Raw genomic sequence first — 21,220 nt, forward strand, 5'->3', positions numbered from 1 at the left:
AAAAGTTACTACTTTGTCTGAAGCAGCAGTGTTTGCTGATGAATACGTATTAACTCACCGAACAGTTTTTTATACGGCACGTCAGAATAAAAACGTAAAAGAGTATGCTGAAAGGAATTCTGCAGTGGTACATTCCTCGAAAACAGACATTCGTACGAACGCATCTGCGAGAAATGAGTTTAAGCGTGCAGAGCCTAAGCGTATATGTTTCTACTGCCTTGATCCCAGTTATCTTATTGCTGATTGCACGGCGTGGAAACAAAAGAATGCAGCTTCTCAAGCGAAAGGGGTTACACATGTGGTATTTGAGCCACTAGCAGGAAATGCTGGGTTGTTGTCGCCTAAAACCGAAATGTTTAAGCCTTTTCTGATGAGTGGTTCAGTCTCTATTTCTCCGAATGCTGTATCCATTTTGCGAGACACTGGCGCCGCTCATTCATTCATTCGAGAAGACGCGCTTCCTCTGTCAGCAGAGACGTATACGGATACTGATATCTTAGTTCGCGGGATTGAGCTAGGATGTATTAAAGTTCCCGTTCACTCAGTGTACCTGAAGTCAGATCTGGTCTCAGGCTTGGTAAATGTAGGAGTATGCGAAAAACTTCCTGTCGAGGGAGTAAACTTCATTCTAGAAGACGATTTGGCAGGGGGTAATGTCTTTCCTTTCCCTGTAGTTTCAGAGTCTCTTACACAGGACTTCGTTCCATCGTCTCTCTCTTCTCCTTTGTTTCCAGTGTGTGCGGTTACGCGTTCACAGTCACAAAAATTTGCTGACACAATTGATTTGTCTGATTCTTTCTTGTTACGTTCAGACCCCACAGAACTGTCTCTGTCAGTGGATGACCATGTATTAGAGATGGGCTCTGACGTACCTACTAAAGGTAACCAAATAGTTAATATTGGGCGAAAACAGCTCAGTATTGTGCAAAAGTCTGATCCGACCTTGTCTCGCTGTATTGAAACTGCTGTGAAAACGAAAAATGACCTTGCTCGTGTAAGAATAGGTTATTATTGGGACGAAGATGTTTTGATGCGTAAATGGCTTCCGATGTCTGCAGACGGGACCGAGTTGGGCCCTGTTTGTCAAATTGTTTTGCCTACATGTTATCGTTCAGTGCTTGAACTGGCTCATGATCACGTCATGGCAGGACATTTCGGAGTGAATAAAACTTTTCAGCGTGTTGTAAAGTATTTTTATTGGCCTGGATTGAGATCGAGTGTAACGAAATATTGCCGTTCTTGTCATGCATGCCAGATTGCGGGGAAGCCTAGTCAAGTCATACGACCAGTGCCTTTGCATCCAATTCCCGTGGTAGGGGAACCTTTCGAACGTTTAATTCTAGATTGTGTAGGACCAATTCTGAAGTCTAAAGGTGGACACCAGTATATTCTTACGCAAATGTGCGCAGCCACACGATTTTCTGAGGCTGTTCCTCTGCGTAACTTAAAAGCAAAAACTATTGTTAAGGAACTCATCAAATTCTGCTCTCTTTTCGGTCTGCCACAAACAATTCAAACAGACCGCGGAACTAACTTTACGTCAAAACTGTTTAAACAGGTACTGTCTAGAGTTTCGGTATCACATCAGACGTCTAGCGCTTATCGACCTCAGACTCAGGGCCCTTTAGAACGGTTTCACCAAACTCTTAAAACATTGTTGCGCATTTACTGTGTGGAAGAAGGAAAAGATTGGGCTGATAGTTTGCCTCTATTACTTTTTGCTGTACGAGAGACCGTACAAGATTCTCTTGGCTTTAGCCCCGCACAATTGGTATTCGGACATTTAGTTCGTGGACCACTTAAACTTCTGAATGAACAGTTACTTATGAGCGAATCTACGTTTGTACCAGTTACTGAGTATGTTGATACACTCCGTAAATGGTTAACACGTGTTTGTGAACTTGCGAAACTGAATTTGATAAGCTCGCAAGCAGTGATGAAGAAGTGTTACGATCGCAAGAGTGTTGCTCGTTCGTTCGAACCTGGAGAATCGGTGTTGGCCTTGTTAACAATGCCTGGTTCATCTCTCCAGACCCGATTTACTGGTCCTTACATTGTGGAAAGAAAAGTAAATGACACAAATTACATACTGAAAACGCCAGATCGTAGAAATAAAACGAGGCTTTGCCACGTGAACATGTTAAAGCCTTACCATGCAAGAGGTCAAAGTGAAACGTCAGTTAAACCCGTGGTTACGGTAGTTCCTTCTGCTTCGCACATCGAAGTCGAAGATGAGATTGGGGAGAAGTTTTCTGTTGTGGGAGAAAGCTTAGAAAACTCTAACGTTCTTAAAAACATACATGTTTTCCTGAGTCATCTGCCAGACTGTCAAAGAGAGGATATTATCAAATTGATTGACAGTTTCCCTAGTATTTTCTCAGATGTTCCGTCTCGCACGAATGTGTTATTCCATGATATCGATGTTGGAGATGTTACTCCAATTAAACAACATCCTTACAGAGTTAATCCTCATAAACGTGATATTATGAAAACAGAGGTGGAATACATGTTACGTAATGGATTAAGTCAAGTCAAGTCAAGTCAAATTTATTTATATAGCGCTTTTTACAATTGGTAATTGTTTCAAAGCAGCTTTACATATTAGAAGCACAGAAAAAGAGAAGTGGTTAAAAATAAGCTGTACAAGCAAGCGTGGTAATATGTAACATATACAAGATGGTGCTACATTAAGCCAATGTCAGCTGACTCCCAGGGGTGGAAAAAAACCCCTAGGAGAAAAATCCAGCGTGCTAACACTGGGAAAAAAGTCCTAGGAGGGAAAAAACCCCTTGGAAGATATATATAATATATGTAAATGGATATGGAGATCAAAATCTGAATTATACATTTTTATTATAGAGATTAAAAATAGATTATATATAAATATATGTAAGCGGATGCGGAGATTAAAAATCTGAATTATAGATGCAGCCAGAACTGGATCTGTAGGCCCATTGTCTCCTGGGCTACGTTGTAGTCAGGTCCAGACACAGGTTCTCCATCTGATCTGGATACGGCCTGGATCCAGCACCCGGCAAACCTCAGGATAAGCAGAGAGACTGATATTAGCGTAGATGCCATTCTTATTCTGATGTACAGGTATATCTAGTGTTATAGGAAATGTTCTCGGTTCCGGCCGACCAAATTATTGCAGCGTAACAATCCTTTAACGGATTTGAAAAATGTTAATGTATTGATAATGTGTTATGTGTATGCAAGAGCAAAGAGATGTGTTTTTAGTCTAGATTTAAACTGACAGAGTGTGTCTGCTTCCTGAACAATGCTAGGAAGATTGTTCCAGAGTTTAGGTGCTAAATAGGAAAAGGATCTGCCGCCTTCAGTTGATTTTGATATTCTGGGTATTATCAACTGGCCTGAATTCTGAGATCGCAATAGACGTGAAGGACTATAATGCACCAAGAGCTCGCTTAGATATTGGGGAGCTAAACCATTTAGAGCTTTATAAGTAAGTAGCAAGATTTTAAAATCTATACGATGTTTAATAGGGAGCCAATGTAATGTTGACAGAACTGGGCTAATATGGTCATACTTTCTGGTTCTAGTAAGAACTCTAGCTGCCGCATTTTGGACCAACTGTAGTCTGTTTAAAAGCCGAGCAGAACAACCACCCAGTAGAGCGTTACAGTAATCTAGTCTTGAGGTCATGAATGCATGAACCAACTGTTCCGCATTTGTCATTGAGAGCATATGTCGTAATTTAGATATATTTTTTAGATGGAAGAAGGTGGTTTTACAGATACTAGAAACATGACTTTCAAATGAAAGATTGGTATCAAAGAGCATACCCAGGTTCCTAACTGAGGACGAAGATTTAATGGAGCACCCGTCAAGTGTTAGAGAGTATTCAAGGTTTTTTCGTGAGGAAGTTTTTGGTCCAAAGATTAGGATATCAGTTTTTTCTGAATTTAATAATAAGAAATTTCTTGTCATCCAGTTTTTAATGTCAGCTATGCATTCTGTTAGTTTTGTGAATTTGTAGGTTTCGTCAGTGCGCGAGGAAATATAGAGCTGAGTATCGTCAGCGTAGCAGTGAAAACTAACACCATGCTTCCTAATTATCTCTCCTAAGGGCAGCATGTACAGAGTGAAAAGCAACGGTCCTAGTACTGAGCCTTGTGGTACTCCATATTGAACTTGTGATCGATACGACATCTCTTCATTAACTACTACAGACTGATATCGGTCAGATAAGTAAGATTAGAACCATGCCAAAGCAATTCCACTAATGCCAATATAGTTTTCAAGTCTTTTTAAAAGAATGTTGTGATCGATAGTGTCAAAAGCAGCACTGAGATCTAATAACACTAATAGAGAGATACAGCCACGATCGGATGATAAGAGTAGATCGTTTGTAACTCTAATGAGAGCAGTTTCAGTACTATGGTATGGTCTAAATCCTGACTGGAAATCCTCACAGATTCCATTTCTTTCTAAAAAGGAGCAGAACCCAGCCAGAGCGCTTGGAGCTCTCCCTGTCTTTTAGTACCAAAAGCTAACTCAACGTTCCGATTCTGTACAGATTTTCGGAAAGTTAATGCTGTGACTAAGCCTGACTGTTTCCCTTTACCAAGAATAGATGACCTCATTGATAGAGTCGGACCTGCCAAATTTGTCACAAAACTTGACCTACTTAAAGGTTATTGGCAAGTGCCCCTTACCGCTCGTGCTGTCGATATTTCAGCATTTGTTACTCCAGATTATTTTTGTCAATACTCCGTGATGGCGTTCGGGATGCGAAACGCACCCTCTACTTTCCAACGGCTGATGCAGCTGGTACTTAATGGGATACGAAAATGTGATGCATATCTTGATGATATTGTTGTGTATTCCTCTACATGGAAAGAACATGTTAAAACATTACATGATGTATTTTCTCGCTTATCTGTTGCATGCTTAACAGTAAACTTAACGAAATGTGAATTTGCTCAAGCGTACGTCACCTATCTTGGCAAGCGTGTTGGACAAGGTGAAGTCTGCCCAGTGGATGCCAAAGTGATTGCTGTATCTGAGTTTCCAGTCCCTACAAATAAATGTGAGTTACGCCGCTTTTTAGGAATGACCAGTTATTATCGAGGGTTTTGTCGCAACTTTGCTACTCTTGTTGCGCCCTTAACTGATCTTCTCCGGCCTACTCAAAGTTTTGTGTGGTCTTCTGTATGTCAACAAGCTTCAGGAGCCAAAGATCTCATATGTAACGCACCAATTTTGTCACCACCTAATTTCACACGCCCTTTCCAACTTGAAGTTGACGCAAGTTCTATTGGCGTTGGAGCTGTTCTTCTACAAACTTCAGAAGTGGGAGTGAAAAAGCCAGTGTGTTACTTTTCGAAAAAGTTCAGTCGCACCCAATGCAAGTATAGCACAATTGAAAAAGAGGCCCTAGCCTTATTGATGGCGTTGAAACATTTTGAAGTTTACTTGGGTGGTTCTACGACCCCAATTAAAGTTTACACAGACCATAATCCTCTGATTTTTCTTAACCGTATGTACAATACGAATCAGCGCTTAATGCGTTGGTCCCTTGTGCTTCAAGAATTTAACATCGAGATTGTTCATAAGCGTGGCACTGAGAACGTAATCGCTGATGCGTTGTCCAGAGCTCATGGTACTGAAAATATGGAGTAAGAGTTTTTAAGATTAAAGGTCCCGTTCTTCGTGATCCCATGTTTCAAACTTTAGTTAGTGTGTAATGTTGTTGTTAGAGTATAAATAAAATCTGTAAAATTTTAAAGCTCAAAGTTCAATGCCAAGCGAGATATTTTATTTAACAGAAGTCGCCTACATCGAACGTCCAGTTTGGACTACATCCCTCTACTTCCTTCTTTAATGACGTCACTAAAACAGTTTTTTGACTAACCTCTGCCCACAGGAATACACAAGAGTTGCGTTTGTAGAGTGTGTTTGTTGCCATGTCGTCGAAACGCTGTTATTTTCATCCGCAGTCCAATCACCGGGTCTGATTCCGGCTCAAATTGATAGGGTAAAATTAAAGACATGTTTAAAATAACACTGAGCGCATGCATCTCCACGTTATGGTAAGAGGCGTGACCTTTCCGGGCAAGATGCGCTAAACTGCTGTCGAAACACAACACAGGAACCGCTGGCACAATCAGAACTCCTTACGTATTTCTGAAGGAGGGACTTCATAGAACAATGAAGTCATCAGCCCGTTTTTATGACAGTGGAAAACAGCGGTATACAGATAAGTAAATTATGTGAAAAATACTGTGTTTTTTTACACGCAAAACATGAACACATGTTATATTGCACACTATAAACACAATCAAAGCTTCAAAAAAACACGAAAAACGGGACCTTTAAGGTCTTAATCTTTTGGGGTGGGGAAGAGTGTTACGTATCTGAAGTGTAACATTGTTTTGTGTAAGTGTTCTTTCTCTCTTTCTCGCTCTCCCTCTGTGCTCTGTGTTAATTGTTATGTGAACAGGTGCAGCTGTGTGTGTGGGTGGAGTTGCGAATCGTTTGCTGGATAAAAACCTCGAGGGAAGACTGCTTGACGGGTTCCCTCTCCTGCTTCCTGTTGTAGAACCAGCGAGTGTACGTGACGCTGCTGGACTAGCCTTTAAACTACATTCTGGTGTGAAGAATGAATTGTTAGCGGTATGGGCTGGTAACTGTTCAACTGCCCTTTCCTTGACAAACCATTTGTTAGGAGAAAAAGAATAACCAAACAAAAAGGGGCCTTCCACTGTTTATTCTGTTAGTAGGGAGGTAAGTCTATGTTTTTCTTTTGTTATCTTTGTCCTAGGGAAGATCTTTAAAAATAGGTAGCTCTTTATCTTTTTGTTTGTTATATTTTGGCCGACCCACGGACTTCAAGCCACTCTTTAAATCTCTTTAAGAAATAAACAATCTTCCTCTCTGACTTAACTGATGACTTTGTGGTGTTTGTGGGAGCAGGAGACGGGACTCCGGGCGGCACATGTCACAATGTGTCGCTCTTTGTGTTACGGCTTTGTTTGTGTTTATGGAGTTCGTAACATTATCAACAAACAAGTTGGGGAATGGGCCATAAGCACAGTGCGTGCAAACAGTGCTGTCAGTGGGAGTTTTCAAAACTTCCCAGGGAATTCGCCTTTGAGGTGTGCATTTCTGAGACTGGTCGGTTCAGATATCTGTGAAGAGCACATCTCATTAGTTTACAGTGGTTTTAGCAATGAACACAGAAACACGGAAACAGCATACCATCCAAAGCCGGAATCTGCGCCCTTTTCAAGAATGTAACTTATATAGTCTCACATGAGGCATCAATCAACATCAAGTACAAAACACCATAATCAATCTACTGATTTGTAGGTTCCTATAGTTTAACTGGTAATGGTGCTAACAACACCAAGGTCAGGAATATGATACCCATACTAAACTCTGATCCAGTGTAGATTCTGAATATGATTTATTGCTTTGGATAAAAGTGTTTACCTAATGTAAATATAAAGTAATTTCTTAAAGCTGTAAATTGGGTCAATCAAAGAACTAATTTAACTATGCCAAATGAACGATTCTACACAAAGACAGCTTTATCCTAAATGTAAACTGTTCAGTATTGATCGGATGGGGCATTTTCTTGCTCCTTCCTCATTATATAACCAACCTTCCTTAAAGGAAAGATGTCATTTATAAGTATACTTTTAACTCCTGTTTAACTATAAACCTAGACTTACTTTAATTCCAAATCCCACCCCACCCCAATCACAACCAACTAAAACAATAGCACCATTTAATATTTCAGCATTATTTCAGTCTGAAGCTATTCTATTTACTAGTTCTTCATGTCATTGTTTTTCTTACACAAGTAATTAAATTACAAATAATTTGTATATTGTATGTTGTTTTTGAGATTATGACCTGCTGTCAGTAACAGGATTTTCTCACACGGAAATGGAAAAAAAAAAATTAAGAAACCACAACAACCCACCAAACCACTAATGACTGAAAGTGAAATGACGGATGAAAAGCTGACATTTCACAACAAATGTTCTGAAATGGTTTATAATTAAAATCTTTTGCAGTTTCGCTAATAAAAAAGCTAGCTCATACATAATAGCACCTACACTTGCAGTCAAAATGATTCAACCCCACAGAGACTGTAACAAGTAATGAAATGTAAGATTTTCTAAAGATAGAGTATATATATATACTGTAAATATATATATATATATATATATATATATATATATATATATATATATATATATATATATCCATATATATACACTTTAGTGGCATATTAAATGCATTGATGTCAATATATATATTTTTTTTTTTGGATTTTTTCGAAATACAGATATACAAAAAATATCAGTGAGCTGGAAGCTTTTGCACACAAGAAATGTGTCAGAAGCTTGTCGGAAACAAAACTACAACACTCTTGCTTCCAATTTGAATGAAATAGGATTGGATAAGTTTATTGATCGTAATTTTTCAGAATTGTATACAATTGATTGCTCTGGTCTAAGGTGATATCATTTACATTTACATTTATGCATTTGGCAGACGCTTTTATCCAAAGCGACTTACATTGCATTATACTATACATTTGTATCTGAGTATGTTCAATATCTTTCTGAGATATCACATGAAAGATGTGGAAATAAATTCCACCAGCCCCGTCTGTGGTGTGTTAAGCAAAATACCAAATTCTGCTCTATTCAACAGATTTGGACCAGGTTTTGTCCATCTCTCCTGCCACCTACAAGACAACAGCACAAAGGCAACCTGGAGAAAGCAAAAACATAAAACAAAACACACCCACACACCGTAACAAGATCTTGATAAAGGACACACCCTGAAGTTTTTTTAAATCTTTCTGCACTCAAGGAAGCTCATTCTGCATTAGGTTTTGAAATGATGCTTATCACTCCACTCTTACTTACCAAAGGTAAGATCAGTTTGTATTGCATGATATATCAATACATTTAAATACATATTTAATGTTTTTAATAAAATAAAAATGGTGCAATTCTGTTATATTTGAGCTGTTTATGTTGTTTTTATGCAACATATTGTTTAATATCTTTCAGATCAATTATGAAAATGATCACGTCAGTTAGAGGTTTGCATGCTTGATTCTAAGTCCCAGAGGCTGAGCAGAAAATTCAGGACTCAAAACGGTGGGTTAAACTGTCATTTTATTTCCGCAAGTCCAGATACTGGATATATTTTATATACATATTTAATTGTGTAACATCATAAGGTTGTACTTAACACTATTACTTTATTATTAATCAAATTTTTATTTCATTATTACTTTATAGAGCCACCATGTCGAATTCGTTAAATCCCCTATGATAATGATCGCTCTAGCCAGTCATCTGGATCATCTTCAAATACATCACACGCATTCAGCAAAGTAGAGACTAAAAACAAAAAAGCAGAGGAAAATGTACAAACTGAATGTTCTGAAGAAGATTCGGACTCCATTGGCTCAGAATTACAGGAAATGATAACTGGCTCTCCATCCGCAGAAAAAACAAACAAACTGAAAAGTAAACTGAAGGAGTTGGAGAATGTTACACTTAACATCGCTGTAACCGGGACGACAGGGGCAGGAAAGTCTTCCTTTGTCAATGCTCTGAGAGGACTTCGTAATGATGATGGGAGAGCAGCTCCCACAGGAACAATTGAGACAACCATGAAGCCAAACATGTACTTACATCCTTTCATGCCAAACGTCAAAATCTGGGATTTGCCTGGAATTGGTAGTCCAAAATTTAAAGCAAAGAAATACCTGAAAGATGTCAAGTTCAACACGTATGACTTCTTTCTCATAGTGACCTCTGAAAGGTTTAGGGAGAACGACATAGAGCTGGCCACAGCGATCCAGAAGAGCAATAAGCTATTTTATTTCATTCGCACTAAAATTGACAATGACGTTCGTGCTGAATCACAAAACAAAAACTTTGATGAGCAGACATTGCTCAATAACATCCGAGAGGATTGTAAGTCCAACCTGCTGAAAGTCGGAGTACCCAAAATATTCCTAGTATCTTCATTTCAATTGGAAAAATATGACTTTCAGAAGCTGATCAACACCCTCGAGGATGAACTTCCTGAGAACAAAAGATTTGCTCTCATTCAGTCTCTGCCCATTTATTCTCTAGAAGCCCTGGCAAAGAAGAAAAAGTACTTTAAGAAAATGATTTGGCTGAATGCCTTTGCGGCCGGGGTCGGGGCGATGCCTCCACTCCCAGGATTGTCAGTGGCCTGTGATTATGGCATCATGAAGAATTTCTTTCAACAAGTCTCTACCAGCTACGGCTTATCAAATGCAGCCCTAGAGGTGCTATCAGAACGAGTGAACAAACCGGTGGAGCAACTGAAATCTGTTATGACATCACGCTTCAAAGATGGAGTCACTGATAAGGTTGTACTAAATATGTTGTCTAATCCAGTCATTGCTGTAGCCAAGACGCTGGGGACCGTAATGGCTCTTCTGCCAGGAGGAGCTCTACCGGCGGGAGGGGCAGCTATCATCTCTGTGCACCACCTGCTTAACAAGGGACTGAATGAGATGACAGAAGACACCAAAAAAGTTCTTGCTGCATCACAACTTGCCTAATATAAGACACAAATGAGCCTCAGATCAGGCTCTGAATTTATATAACAATTAACAGAAATTAGACAGCAACAGTTCTGATGTTGCAGAAAATGTGTCTTGAATGAATAGTAAAGAAAAAACTTACTAGAAAGTAAACTTAGTAGTTTATCCATATATACTTTTTTTGTAATTATGATTAAAATAAAAATTCTTGGAAATGTGAATAAAAATAAAAATAAATAAAAAAATAGTTTTTTCAATGTATGTCAATTTTATGTGTCTGTTTATAACAATGTGTTTTCTGTATAATGCATGCTGAACTTTGTGCAAGAAATAAAATAGTTTTCACTGTGTTATTTAGTTTATTAGAAGACTTCTCTCATTGGTTTTCCAATCTCATCAAATAACTTTAAAAACTACAATAACACATAGACATGTTTAAGTAGAAATAATTTATCTTCCCTAACAATTGTTGCAACTAATGTTGTAGATAGGCCTGAAAAGGTCAACTAATTCCATAGACATTGACTTTTATACTGTACAAAATTTTCTGAATTTTTACATTTTCAAAAAACATCACTTAGTATGATTTATAAGCTGTTTTCCTCATGGGAGCCAATATGTGTCCCCAAAAGGACAAGGATTTTGGATATTGGTGGGTCCCCATAATGTAGGATATACCTGAACCATACACACACATACCTGTATATGTGGTTTCTCTTCATAGGTGGAATGGTGGAAAGCAGTAAGTGTTCTCATAAGTGTTTACTCTGTAACAGTGGTGTGTGGTGGTGTTGTAAAATGAGGAGGCAACATCCTCATTTATGCCCGTTACACAATTTTCCTGGTTAAGTTAGCATTATGTAAAATATAATATAATAGAACAAATACAATTCTATTTTGCATTTTTACATTTATCCCAAAATAATAACTAAAAACAGTAACAATTTAAACAATATATATTGTAGCACACAGAATCTTTGTAATTGTTTTTGAAATTGCTGTTTATTATTTTGCACTGCAGTTCTAGGGTTAAGGCAGGAAGTTAATGAGCCCGGAAGAGAGGCGGACTGAGAGTGAGTTAGTCTGATGCGGGTGTGTTGCAGTTGTTCTGCGTTCCGATTAAAACAGTTCAGAACGAAGCCTCCCTTGTCTGTCGTTCCTCAGATACTACACTGGTGTCAGAAGTGGGATGTCGGAACGCGAATTAGAACGCGTCCTGCGCGATTTAAGCAGTCTCGTGGATGAGATGCGAGACGACGTGCGAAGCCGCGGTGGGAAAAACACCGCGCCTGCCGAGATGCGGACACCCGCGCTGAGAGAGAGAGAGGTGGCTGGGGCCAGTGCACAAACTTTCCGCCCGCGGGAGTGCCGCGATCGTTTCCGTGACGGCTCAATGGACTCTTTAGAGGCAATAGCACGAGATCCATGCGAATTGGAAGTGAGCCAAAATGAGGACATTGCTTCAGCCGGTGAGAGTGAATATGCTGGTTTTGAATTGTTGAGAAAGTGCCATTCCCCCATAATGGGAAGTTTGGGTGCAGCAGTGGAAATTCTGCCTGGAAGAGAGGTGAACAGGGTTGATTGCAGCTCAGCGCGGGTTCATGTTAAGCTGCCCAGGTATGACGGATCTGTGCCACCTGAGCCCTATTTTGCACAAGTACAGCTGGCAGCCTGGCGTGCTGGGTGGAGTAAAGAGGATTCAGCGGCTCAGCTGGCATTGGCGCTGGAGGGGCCAGCATTACAAGTCCTGCTTGACCTCACACCAGCAGAGCAGAGAGACTACGAAACTCTTACGGGGGCACTTGAACAGCGGTTTGGGGTGCGGCAAACAGCAGAGCAAAGACGGGAACAGCTGGCTGGTAGACGGAGGAAAGAAGGGGAGAGTTTGGGTGCTTTGGCCGCGGATGTGAGGTTCTATGTGCGGCGTGGGTACCCGCAATGCACCGCAGCTGCCCAGGAGGAGCTGGCTCTCCACGCATTCCTGCAAGCCCTGCTTCCGGAGAAGCTGCGACAGCATGTTCGCTTATTTGCCCCACAAACACTGGCTCAAGCATTGGCAGAGGCTGAGCGAGCGGAGTCTGTATTTATGACAACACGAGCGGCAGCCCCGTTTTACCACCCTCCTGCCCGAGTTCGCCAGGCCGAGCATACTGATGTCGACAATACTGAAGGGATATGTCGTATGGGTGATTATATGCAACAAGTCGAGAGCAGAGAACGGCCCATGAACCGGCGAGGGCGTTCTACACGAGGGGATCCATGTTACCGTTGCGGGGAAGCAGGACATGTGGCCCGTGATTGTCCCGCCCCTACGCCTTTGCCCCGCAAGCCTGCTTTTTCGGAAAACTAGAAGAGAGCGGTCGGGCGGAGGGACGGCCGCTCCCACCACAGTCTACACCCCTCCATGGAAAATGTTCACTAGTGGGCCACACCCAGGGTTTATATGTGTTGTGTGTTCTAAATGGCTATGCCTGTAAGGCCCTCATTGACACGGGGTCCACCATTTCCATTGTTCGGCCGGGAATCCTACCTGGAACAGAAGGGTCAACCCCAGCTGGGTGGTCAGCTACTGCGATGCAGATGAGAACTGTAACTGGGGAGCGGGCTGCCCTCAAAGGAGGGAAGTGCCTACAGGTGACAGTGGGCAAAGGTGTTTTCGTCCATGAGTTTTGGCTGGCAGACATAGAGGATGCTTGTATTATGGGACTAGACTTTTTGACACTGAGTGGGGCCTGTATAAATGTGGCTGGAGCTTACCTTCAGATTGGTCATGAAGTCGTTCCCCTACAGAAAGGGAAAAAGACAGTTGATGTGCCCTCAGGCCAAGCGGGAGGGGAAGCAGCAGCTGGGCAGAATAAGCAAGCACCCACATGGAAAGCTACCCCTGTCGATGTTAGCACCGCTCCAGTGCCCACCCTGTCAAAAGAGACTGTACAGGCCGTACAGGAGTTGTGGCAACGGTGCAGTGAAGGACTTACCCCCAGCCAGCGTCGACAGTTACGGGAAGTACTTGACCGCAACCAGGATGTTTTTGCGGCACGAGACGAGGACTGCGGACGAACGGGGCTTGTACAGCACGACATCTATACTGGTGAAGCTCCGCCCATCCGGCTACGACCCCACCGGTTAGCGCTGGCTAAACAGACCGCAGCAGAACAAAAGATCCAGGAGATGGAAAAAGCAGGAGTAATTGAGCCTTCCAACAGCCCGTGGGCAGCCCCCGCCGTGCTGGTCAAAAAGAAGGACTCCTCCTGGCGGTTTTGTGTGGACTATCGCCGCTTAAATTCTGTCACGAGAAAAGACTCTTTCCCGCTACCGCGAATCGACGACACCCTGGACTACATCGCGGGGTCATGCTGGTTCAGCTCCCTTGACCTCCGGAGCGGGTACTGGCAGGTGGAGTTGGCTCCGGGGGCCAAACCGAAGACTGCTTTTACCATCGGCCAGGGGCTATGGCAGTTCCGGGTAATGCCGTTTGGTCTCTGTAATGCTCCAGCCACCTTCTCCCGGTTGATGGAGCAGGTCCTGGCAGGTATCTCTCGCCGCTGTTGCGTGGTGTATCTGGATGACTTGTTAGTGCATGCACCAGACTTTGCGGGAGCACTGCAGCACCTCCAAGTGGTCTTCGCTGCTATCCGCCGAGCTGGGTTACGACTCAATCCAAAGAAATGCCATCTACTACGGGAAAAGACCACCTTCCTGGGGCATGTAGTGAGTGCTGCAGGAGTTGCCACTGACCCAGCAAAAGTAGCAGCAGTGAAGGAGTGGCCTATCCCAAAGAACATTGCGGAGCTACGGAGCTTTCTGGGATTAGCATCATACTATCGACGTTTTGTCCAGAACTTCTCCACCATTGCTAGCCCGTTGCACCAGCTAACGAAAAAGGGCCGACCCTTTATCTGGGATGAGGTGTGTGAGGCCGCCTTCAACCACTTACGTGAAGTATTGACCAAGGCTCCAGTGTTAGCATACCCTAATCCAGACCGGCTGTTCATCATTGACACTGATGCCAGTAATGTTGGTGTTGGCGCAGTGTTATCCCAGGAAGATAACGATGGAGAACATGTTGTTGCATACTTCAGCCAGGCTCTGAAGAAGGCAGAGAGAAACTACTGCGTTACCCGCCGAGAGCTACTAGCGGTGGTGCTGGCACTCCGGCACTTCCGGCCCTACCTGTATGGAAAGAAGTTCCGGCTGCGGACAGATCATGCCTCCATCACCTGGCTATTAAGTTTCCGAAATCCTGAGGGTCAGGTGGCTCGGTGGCTGGAGATTCTCCAGGACTACAATTTTGAAGTGCAGCACCGGGCTGGCTGGCAACATGGAAACGCGGATGCCCTGTCCCGCCGTCCCTGCGAAGTAATCGACTGCCGAAATTGTCGGAAGCAGGAAGAACGGGAAAAGGCCATCAACGAAGCTATGGTGTACCAGGTGGACAGAGAGGATAAGGCCTGCGACCCCCTGGAACCTCGTGAGTTGCAACTGCAGCAGGAGGCAGACCCTGCCTTAAAGAGACTACGTGAGTGGTTGGCAGCAGGGCAGCGGCCTGAGCGGCAGGAAATAATGGCTTTCGGACCGGAAGTGAAAGCCTATTACTCGCAGTGGGCCACCCTTACTCTCCGTGATGGTCTGCTTTACCGTCAGTGGCAGACACCCGATGGTGAGGCTACCTTACTGCAGTTGCTAGTTCCCCGCTCCTTGCGACGCCAAGTCCTACAGCTCGTGCATGGTTCAGTGGGGACGGGGCATTTTGGAGTTGCGAAGACCCTACGGAGATTGAGAAGCCGGTTCTATTGGGCAGGATGCCGGCTGGACGTCGAACTCTACGTCCACTGCTGTGATGCATGCACGGCCAAGAAGGGACCCACACGGCGACCCCATGCCCCGCTGCAACAATACTTGGTCGGGGCTCCCATGGAGCGCGTGGGGGTTGACATCCTGGGCCCTTCCCGGTCTCAGAGGCTGGGAACCGTTACATCCTAATCGCCATGGACTACTTCACCAAGTGGCCAGAGGCATATGCAATACCTGACCAGAGTACGGCCACCACGGCAGAGAAGCTGGTGGAGGAGATGTTCTGCCGATTCGGAGCCCCAGACGAGATCCACAGTGATCAGGGACGTAATTTTGAAGCTGAAGTATTCCAAGAGGTGTGCCGACTTTTGGGGATACGCAAGACGCGCACAACTCCCCTTCATCCACAAAGCGATGGATTGGTGGAACGCTTCAACCGTACCCTGACCACCCAGCTAGCTATCCTAACCAGTGAGCATCAACGCGACTGGGACCGGCACATACCCCTGGTTCTGTGGGCCTACCGAACAGCAGTTCAAGAATCTACGGGTTGCACACCAGCTACGCTCATGTTTGGCCGGGAACTACGAACACCGGTGGAACTGGTCTTTGGCCCCCCCCTGAACCAGAAATCCCTGGGGGGCCGGGGTTGGAGTATTTGCAGAAGCTTCGGAACAGACTCCATGTAGTGCACGAGGGAGCCCGGGACCGGCAGGGAGCTGCATCAGCCAGGCAGAAGCGGGCTTACGATGTCCACAGTAATGACAGAGACTTCGCTTCTGGTGACAGAGTTTGGGTTTACTCCCCAAAAAGGAAAAAGGGCTACTCTCCGAAACTATACAGTCACTGGCATGGCCCATGTGAAGTGCTGGCCAAGATTTCTGATGTTGTGTACCGGGTCAAGATGGGAGGGCGACGACGGCGAATGGTAGTGCTCCATCGCGATCGACTTGCCCCGTATCAGCCCATGGTCAGGGAGCGTTCGGAAGAGAATCCAGAAGAGGAAACAACACAGGCTAGCGCAATGCCATACACAGCGTATTCCCCAGCTAGCCCACCTGCTACGATGGGGGAAGGACGACCACAGTGACAACGGAGGAAGCCAAGGTCCTTACAAGACTACATCTGTGACGCTGCTCATTTATAAGAACAGATGAAGGACTAAAGTTGTTGCAAATAGAAGTTGCTGTGCGCTACTGAGCTCTTTTATGGACACTGGGACAGTTGTCTCTTAAGGGGAGGGTAGTGTAGCACACAGAATCTTTGTAATTGTTTTTGAAATTGCTGTTTATTATTTTGCACTGCAGTTCTAGGGTTAAGGCAGGAAGTTAATGAGCCCGGAAGAGAGGCGGACTGAGAGTGAGTTAGTCTGATGCGGGTGTGTTGCAGTTGTTTTGCGTTCCGATTAAAACAGTTCAGAACGAAGCCTCCCTTGTCTGTCGTCCCTCAGATACTACAATATTATTTATAAACTAATACTCAGCTTTTCTTTTTAATAGTCCATTTTCAGCAGTCATCAAGCTTGTACACGCTGATCACTCACTCAGACACAAAGATATACCTTTAATTTCACTATTGCTCACTAAAAACCCCTGCAGTAATCATGTTTTCAGTCCATTTTGAGTTTGATTTTGACATGAAATAAAGTGGTGATATCTAAGTGACAGTAGTTTACTTACTTTTTAATTAGTCTTCCCATTAATGCCATCACTGTCTTCATTCAGGCTGATTCAACAAGAACACACATGAAAAAAGAGGCGGGATTTATCGCATGAACCAGTCATGTCCAAACATAAACTGATCATATCCAATCATAGCACGATGGAGGCACTGCCTCCTCTCACGTGACTTTCCCCAATTCATTCTCAATTACCTCTTTTTTCCGGTTCCAGGATGGCACCAGGAAAAAGGACCGGGAGGCAGGTACATCTTAAAAAGATCCTGTAGCTGGGGCTTGTTGATGGTGGCTTCAGATCGCCTAGTCTTTGTGCTGTCTTCCCTGACGTCCCTATGACATTGGTTTCTGCCCTGGAGAAACCCTTCCACTGATCGCGGTATGTGTGTCGTGCACCTGAGGTCGCTGCCGCGAGTCTCTCCCTCTGCTTCAGATGTTGCTATTGCTCTATTCAAGATGACCAGTCGATGAGCGCTGGTACGTACTCTTCGTTTGAACTACAGATGACTAAGGTTGGTCGTTCAAATTCATTTTATTGTATTTAGTTTACCGGCCGCCTGGGTCCGCAGCCTCTTTTCTGAGTGACTTTACTGAATTCTTGGTCCGACGCATAATAAAGCCCTGGGGATACTTCAACACACCCCATCTGCGTGCAGCCCAAAAACAGGACAGAAGAGTCCACTAGGTGTCAATACGCATTAATGGTGTTAGACCTGACAGAACACAACAGAACAATTGGTGTAGTGAGAAGCCAATCACATTCTTGTAAGTACAAGATAGATAAGTGAGACGAGAGTAGTTAGATGGCTTGAATGAAAATGTTTGTTCTTAAAGGTGCCCTAGATTCAAAAATTGAATTTACTTCGGCATAGTTAAATAACAAAAGTTCAGTACATGGAAAAGACATACAGTGAGTCTCAAACTCCATTGTTTCCTCCTTCTTACATAAATCTCATTTGTTTAAAACACCTCCGGAGAACAGGCGAATCTCAACATAACACAGACTGTTACGTAACAGTCGGGGTGTACGCCCCCAATATTTGCATATGCCAGCCCATGTTCCCAACATTATGAAAGGCATTAGACAAGGGCAGAACATCTGGATGTGCACAGCTGAATCAACAGACTAGGTAAGCAAGCAAGGACAATAGCAAAAAATGGCAGATGGAGCAATAATAACTGACATGATTCATGATAACATGATATTTTTAGTGATATTTGTAAATTGTCTTTCTAAATGTTTCGTTAGCATGTTGCTAATGTACTGTTAAATGTGGTTAAAGTTACCATCGTTTCTTACTGTATTCACGGAGACAAGAGCCGTCGCTATTTTCATTTTTAAACACTTGCAGTCTGTATAATTCATAAACACAACTTCATTCTTTATAAATCTCTCCAACAGTGTAGCATTAGCTGTTAGCCACGGAGCACTATCAAACTCATTCAGAATCAAATGTAAACATCAAAATAAATACTGTACTTACGCGATTAGACATGCTGCATGACGAACACTTTGTAAAGATCCATTTTGAGGGTTATATTAGCTGTTTGAACTTTTTTTGTGTTGTTTAAGGCAAGCGCAACCTCTTGGGGTGTGGAGCACGAGATTTAAAGGGCCACACACCCTGAATTGGCTCATTTCTAATTATGCCCCAAAATAGGCAGTTAAAAAAATGAATTTAAAAAAATCTATGGGGTATTTTGAGCTGAAACTTCACAGACACATTCAGGGGACACCTTAGACTTATATTACATCTTTTAAAAAAAGTTCTAGGGCACCTTTAACCCATTTTCATCTGATAATGATCTGCCTGGGTTGTATTGCACATATCTATGTGGCCACATGGAAAAGCTGTGGCCATAGTTCTCCAAACAGACTTTCCTGCATTAATTTATAGATGAACTGATCTATAAATGAATATACATCCCAGGAAATGGGGTTTATCATTGAAACACATGATTATGACTGTTTTGTGCAGCGTCTTCTGTATGGTATTTGTTTTATGCATATTTTATGATACAAACCAATGATTAACGTAAACTAACCTATACCAAGTTTGGTGCCTATGAGTTTGTATTTTAAAGATTTAAATGCGGGTGTATATGATATATTGATACATGTGCAACACATCAGAAGAATCTTTAATAGTTTCTTCTTTAACAACTCAGCCAGTTTAATCATGCTCAAAGACAAGAGCCATAAACTCCCCCACAAAGGAAGTTCCCGGTACAGAAATTCCAATTTGCTCATTGGTCAGGTCCACCCAAATTGGTGTGGCTCCTCCAAGACCTTAAGAGGAGATACACAACTCCGACTCTCTCGCTTCTTCGACAGACTCAAGAAATCTCCTGCTGAGTTGGATCTCTAGACAAGGGCTTAATAAACTAACTTTTGTAAAAACCTCAAATTCAACCAAAATTTTTGACTTGTAGCTCGAAATCAGCTCCATGCCATAATGACATGAGTTATTTGTTTCTTGCTTACTTAAGCCATAACTGACTGTTTACTTGGATATTCTGAAAGTTGGGAATTTTTGAGACAATGTCTGAATTTGTCCATTTAAGTGCAGGGAGACGTGAAAGAGAATTCATTTTATTATTTGCATGCTGTCTGTGAGTGTCACAGACACCCCAGGCTCTAGTCTCATCCAATCACAACGCACTCCCTCACCAGAATACTAACCACGCACACCTGACACTCATCACCATCTTCATCAGCTGCACTACAAAAGACACTCACAGGCACTCAGTCACTGTCCGGTCTCGTTAACGCATACCTACCTGCTATGCTTACCTCAAGGACTCCTCTAACGACTACTTACCTGTCTCCAGTGTTCTCCAAGATCCCTAGTGTTCTCCTCGTCTCCTGTGAGTGTCTCTGTGTCTCGTCTGCCTGCCATCCATGATCCCTGGAAAAACAAGACAAGTATCACTTACAAGAATATCATCTGGCACGAACTTCACCTGCATTCACTTACCTGCACTCTACATTCCCATCTGGTTGTTCAATAAAAGACTCTTAACTTTATATCTGTGTCTCAGTCCCCTTCTGTACGTAACAGAAGACCGGACCAACACAGTCTGAACAGCCACGATGAGCACTCCGCATCCGTTTCAAGACCTTGTGGATGCACTTCACCACACTCTTACCAGCACTTCCACTGCAACACCACCAGCAACCACTTCCCCATTCACCGCTGCATCTCCTTCACCGCCTACGATCGCCAGTCCCATGGCCAAATCGGCGCCCTTCTCTGGCTCGGCGGAGGACTGCAACGGATTCATTCTGCAGTGTTCGCTGGTCCTGGAGATGCAACCGCACTTGTATCTCGATGACAACACTAAAGCGGCCTTCATAATCTCTCAACTCGAAGGAAAGGCTCTTCACTGGGCAGAACCACTTTGGACACAGAAAAGTCCTGTTGTGCAATCTTTTTCAAGTTTCATTGCCCATTTCAAAGAAGTCTTCGGAAAACCAGCCAGGGATTCATCTATCGGTGAGAGATTATGCAAACTGAAACAAGGTTCCATGTCTGTGTCTGATTATGCTCTCCAGTTTCGAACCCTAGCTGCAGCAAGTGGTTGGAATGAACAAGCCCTTATTACCACCTATCGTCAAGGCCTTGATCCATGTGTGCGGTTGCATCTCGCTGCATACAAGGATTCCATCAGGCTCGAAAAATTCATCCAGTTATCCATCAGATTCGCCACTCGTATGCAGCTGTGTCTCGAAGACCACTAGGATCAGCTGTTGTTCCCATCTATCCTCCGCCAGCCAGAATCCGATAGCCACCCAGAACCAGCCAACGAACCCATGCAAGTTGTATACTCATGTCTTTCGTCCGCTGAGCGACAGAGGAGGCTGACCCAGAATCTCCCATCAACATTTCCGGTATTTCGATATATACATTACAGCATTTCTCACTGACTTGAGGCGCAGCCGTTAGAAAGAGCAGAACGCGATTGGCTATTTGCGTGATGACGTACACCACAGAGACATGCAGCCACCAGCCAGTACTCAGCAGTTGTACGCTAAGATCAAACGCAAATGCCACGGAACAAGCTTCCACAAGTAAGGAAAAACTTGAGAAAGCAGAAGAAATAGTTGAAAATTTTAACTATTTTTAATTTAAATACATATAAGTAAAAACAATACATTTAGAGTTTGTAAA

The 21,220-nt window shown here is 43.2% G+C and overlaps 1 protein-coding gene across 1 annotated transcript; it reads left to right on the forward strand.

The window, feature by feature from the left end:
• Positions 1-9,054: 9,054 nt before the first annotated feature.
• LOC125251467 (interferon-inducible GTPase 5-like) lies at positions 9,055-10,824 on the forward strand. The gene is made up of 2 exons (XM_048164486.1): positions 9,055-9,149; positions 9,294-10,824. The coding sequence occupies exon 2, from the start codon at positions 9,479-9,481 to the stop codon at positions 10,595-10,597; it is 1,119 nt and encodes a 372-aa protein (XP_048020443.1). The 5' UTR covers positions 9,055-9,149; positions 9,294-9,478; the 3' UTR covers positions 10,598-10,824.
• The last annotated feature ends 10,396 nt before the right edge of the window (positions 10,825-21,220 follow it).

Source organism: Megalobrama amblycephala, linkage group LG17 (genome assembly GCF_018812025.1).
Source record: "Megalobrama amblycephala isolate DHTTF-2021 linkage group LG17, ASM1881202v1, whole genome shotgun sequence".
NCBI lineage: Eukaryota > Metazoa > Chordata > Actinopteri > Cypriniformes > Xenocyprididae > Megalobrama > Megalobrama amblycephala.

Coding starts and splice junctions, on each gene's coding strand:
- LOC125251467 (XM_048164486.1), top strand. CDS start 9,479: ATGATAACTGGCTCTCCATCCGCAGAAAAAACAAACAAACTGAAAAGT.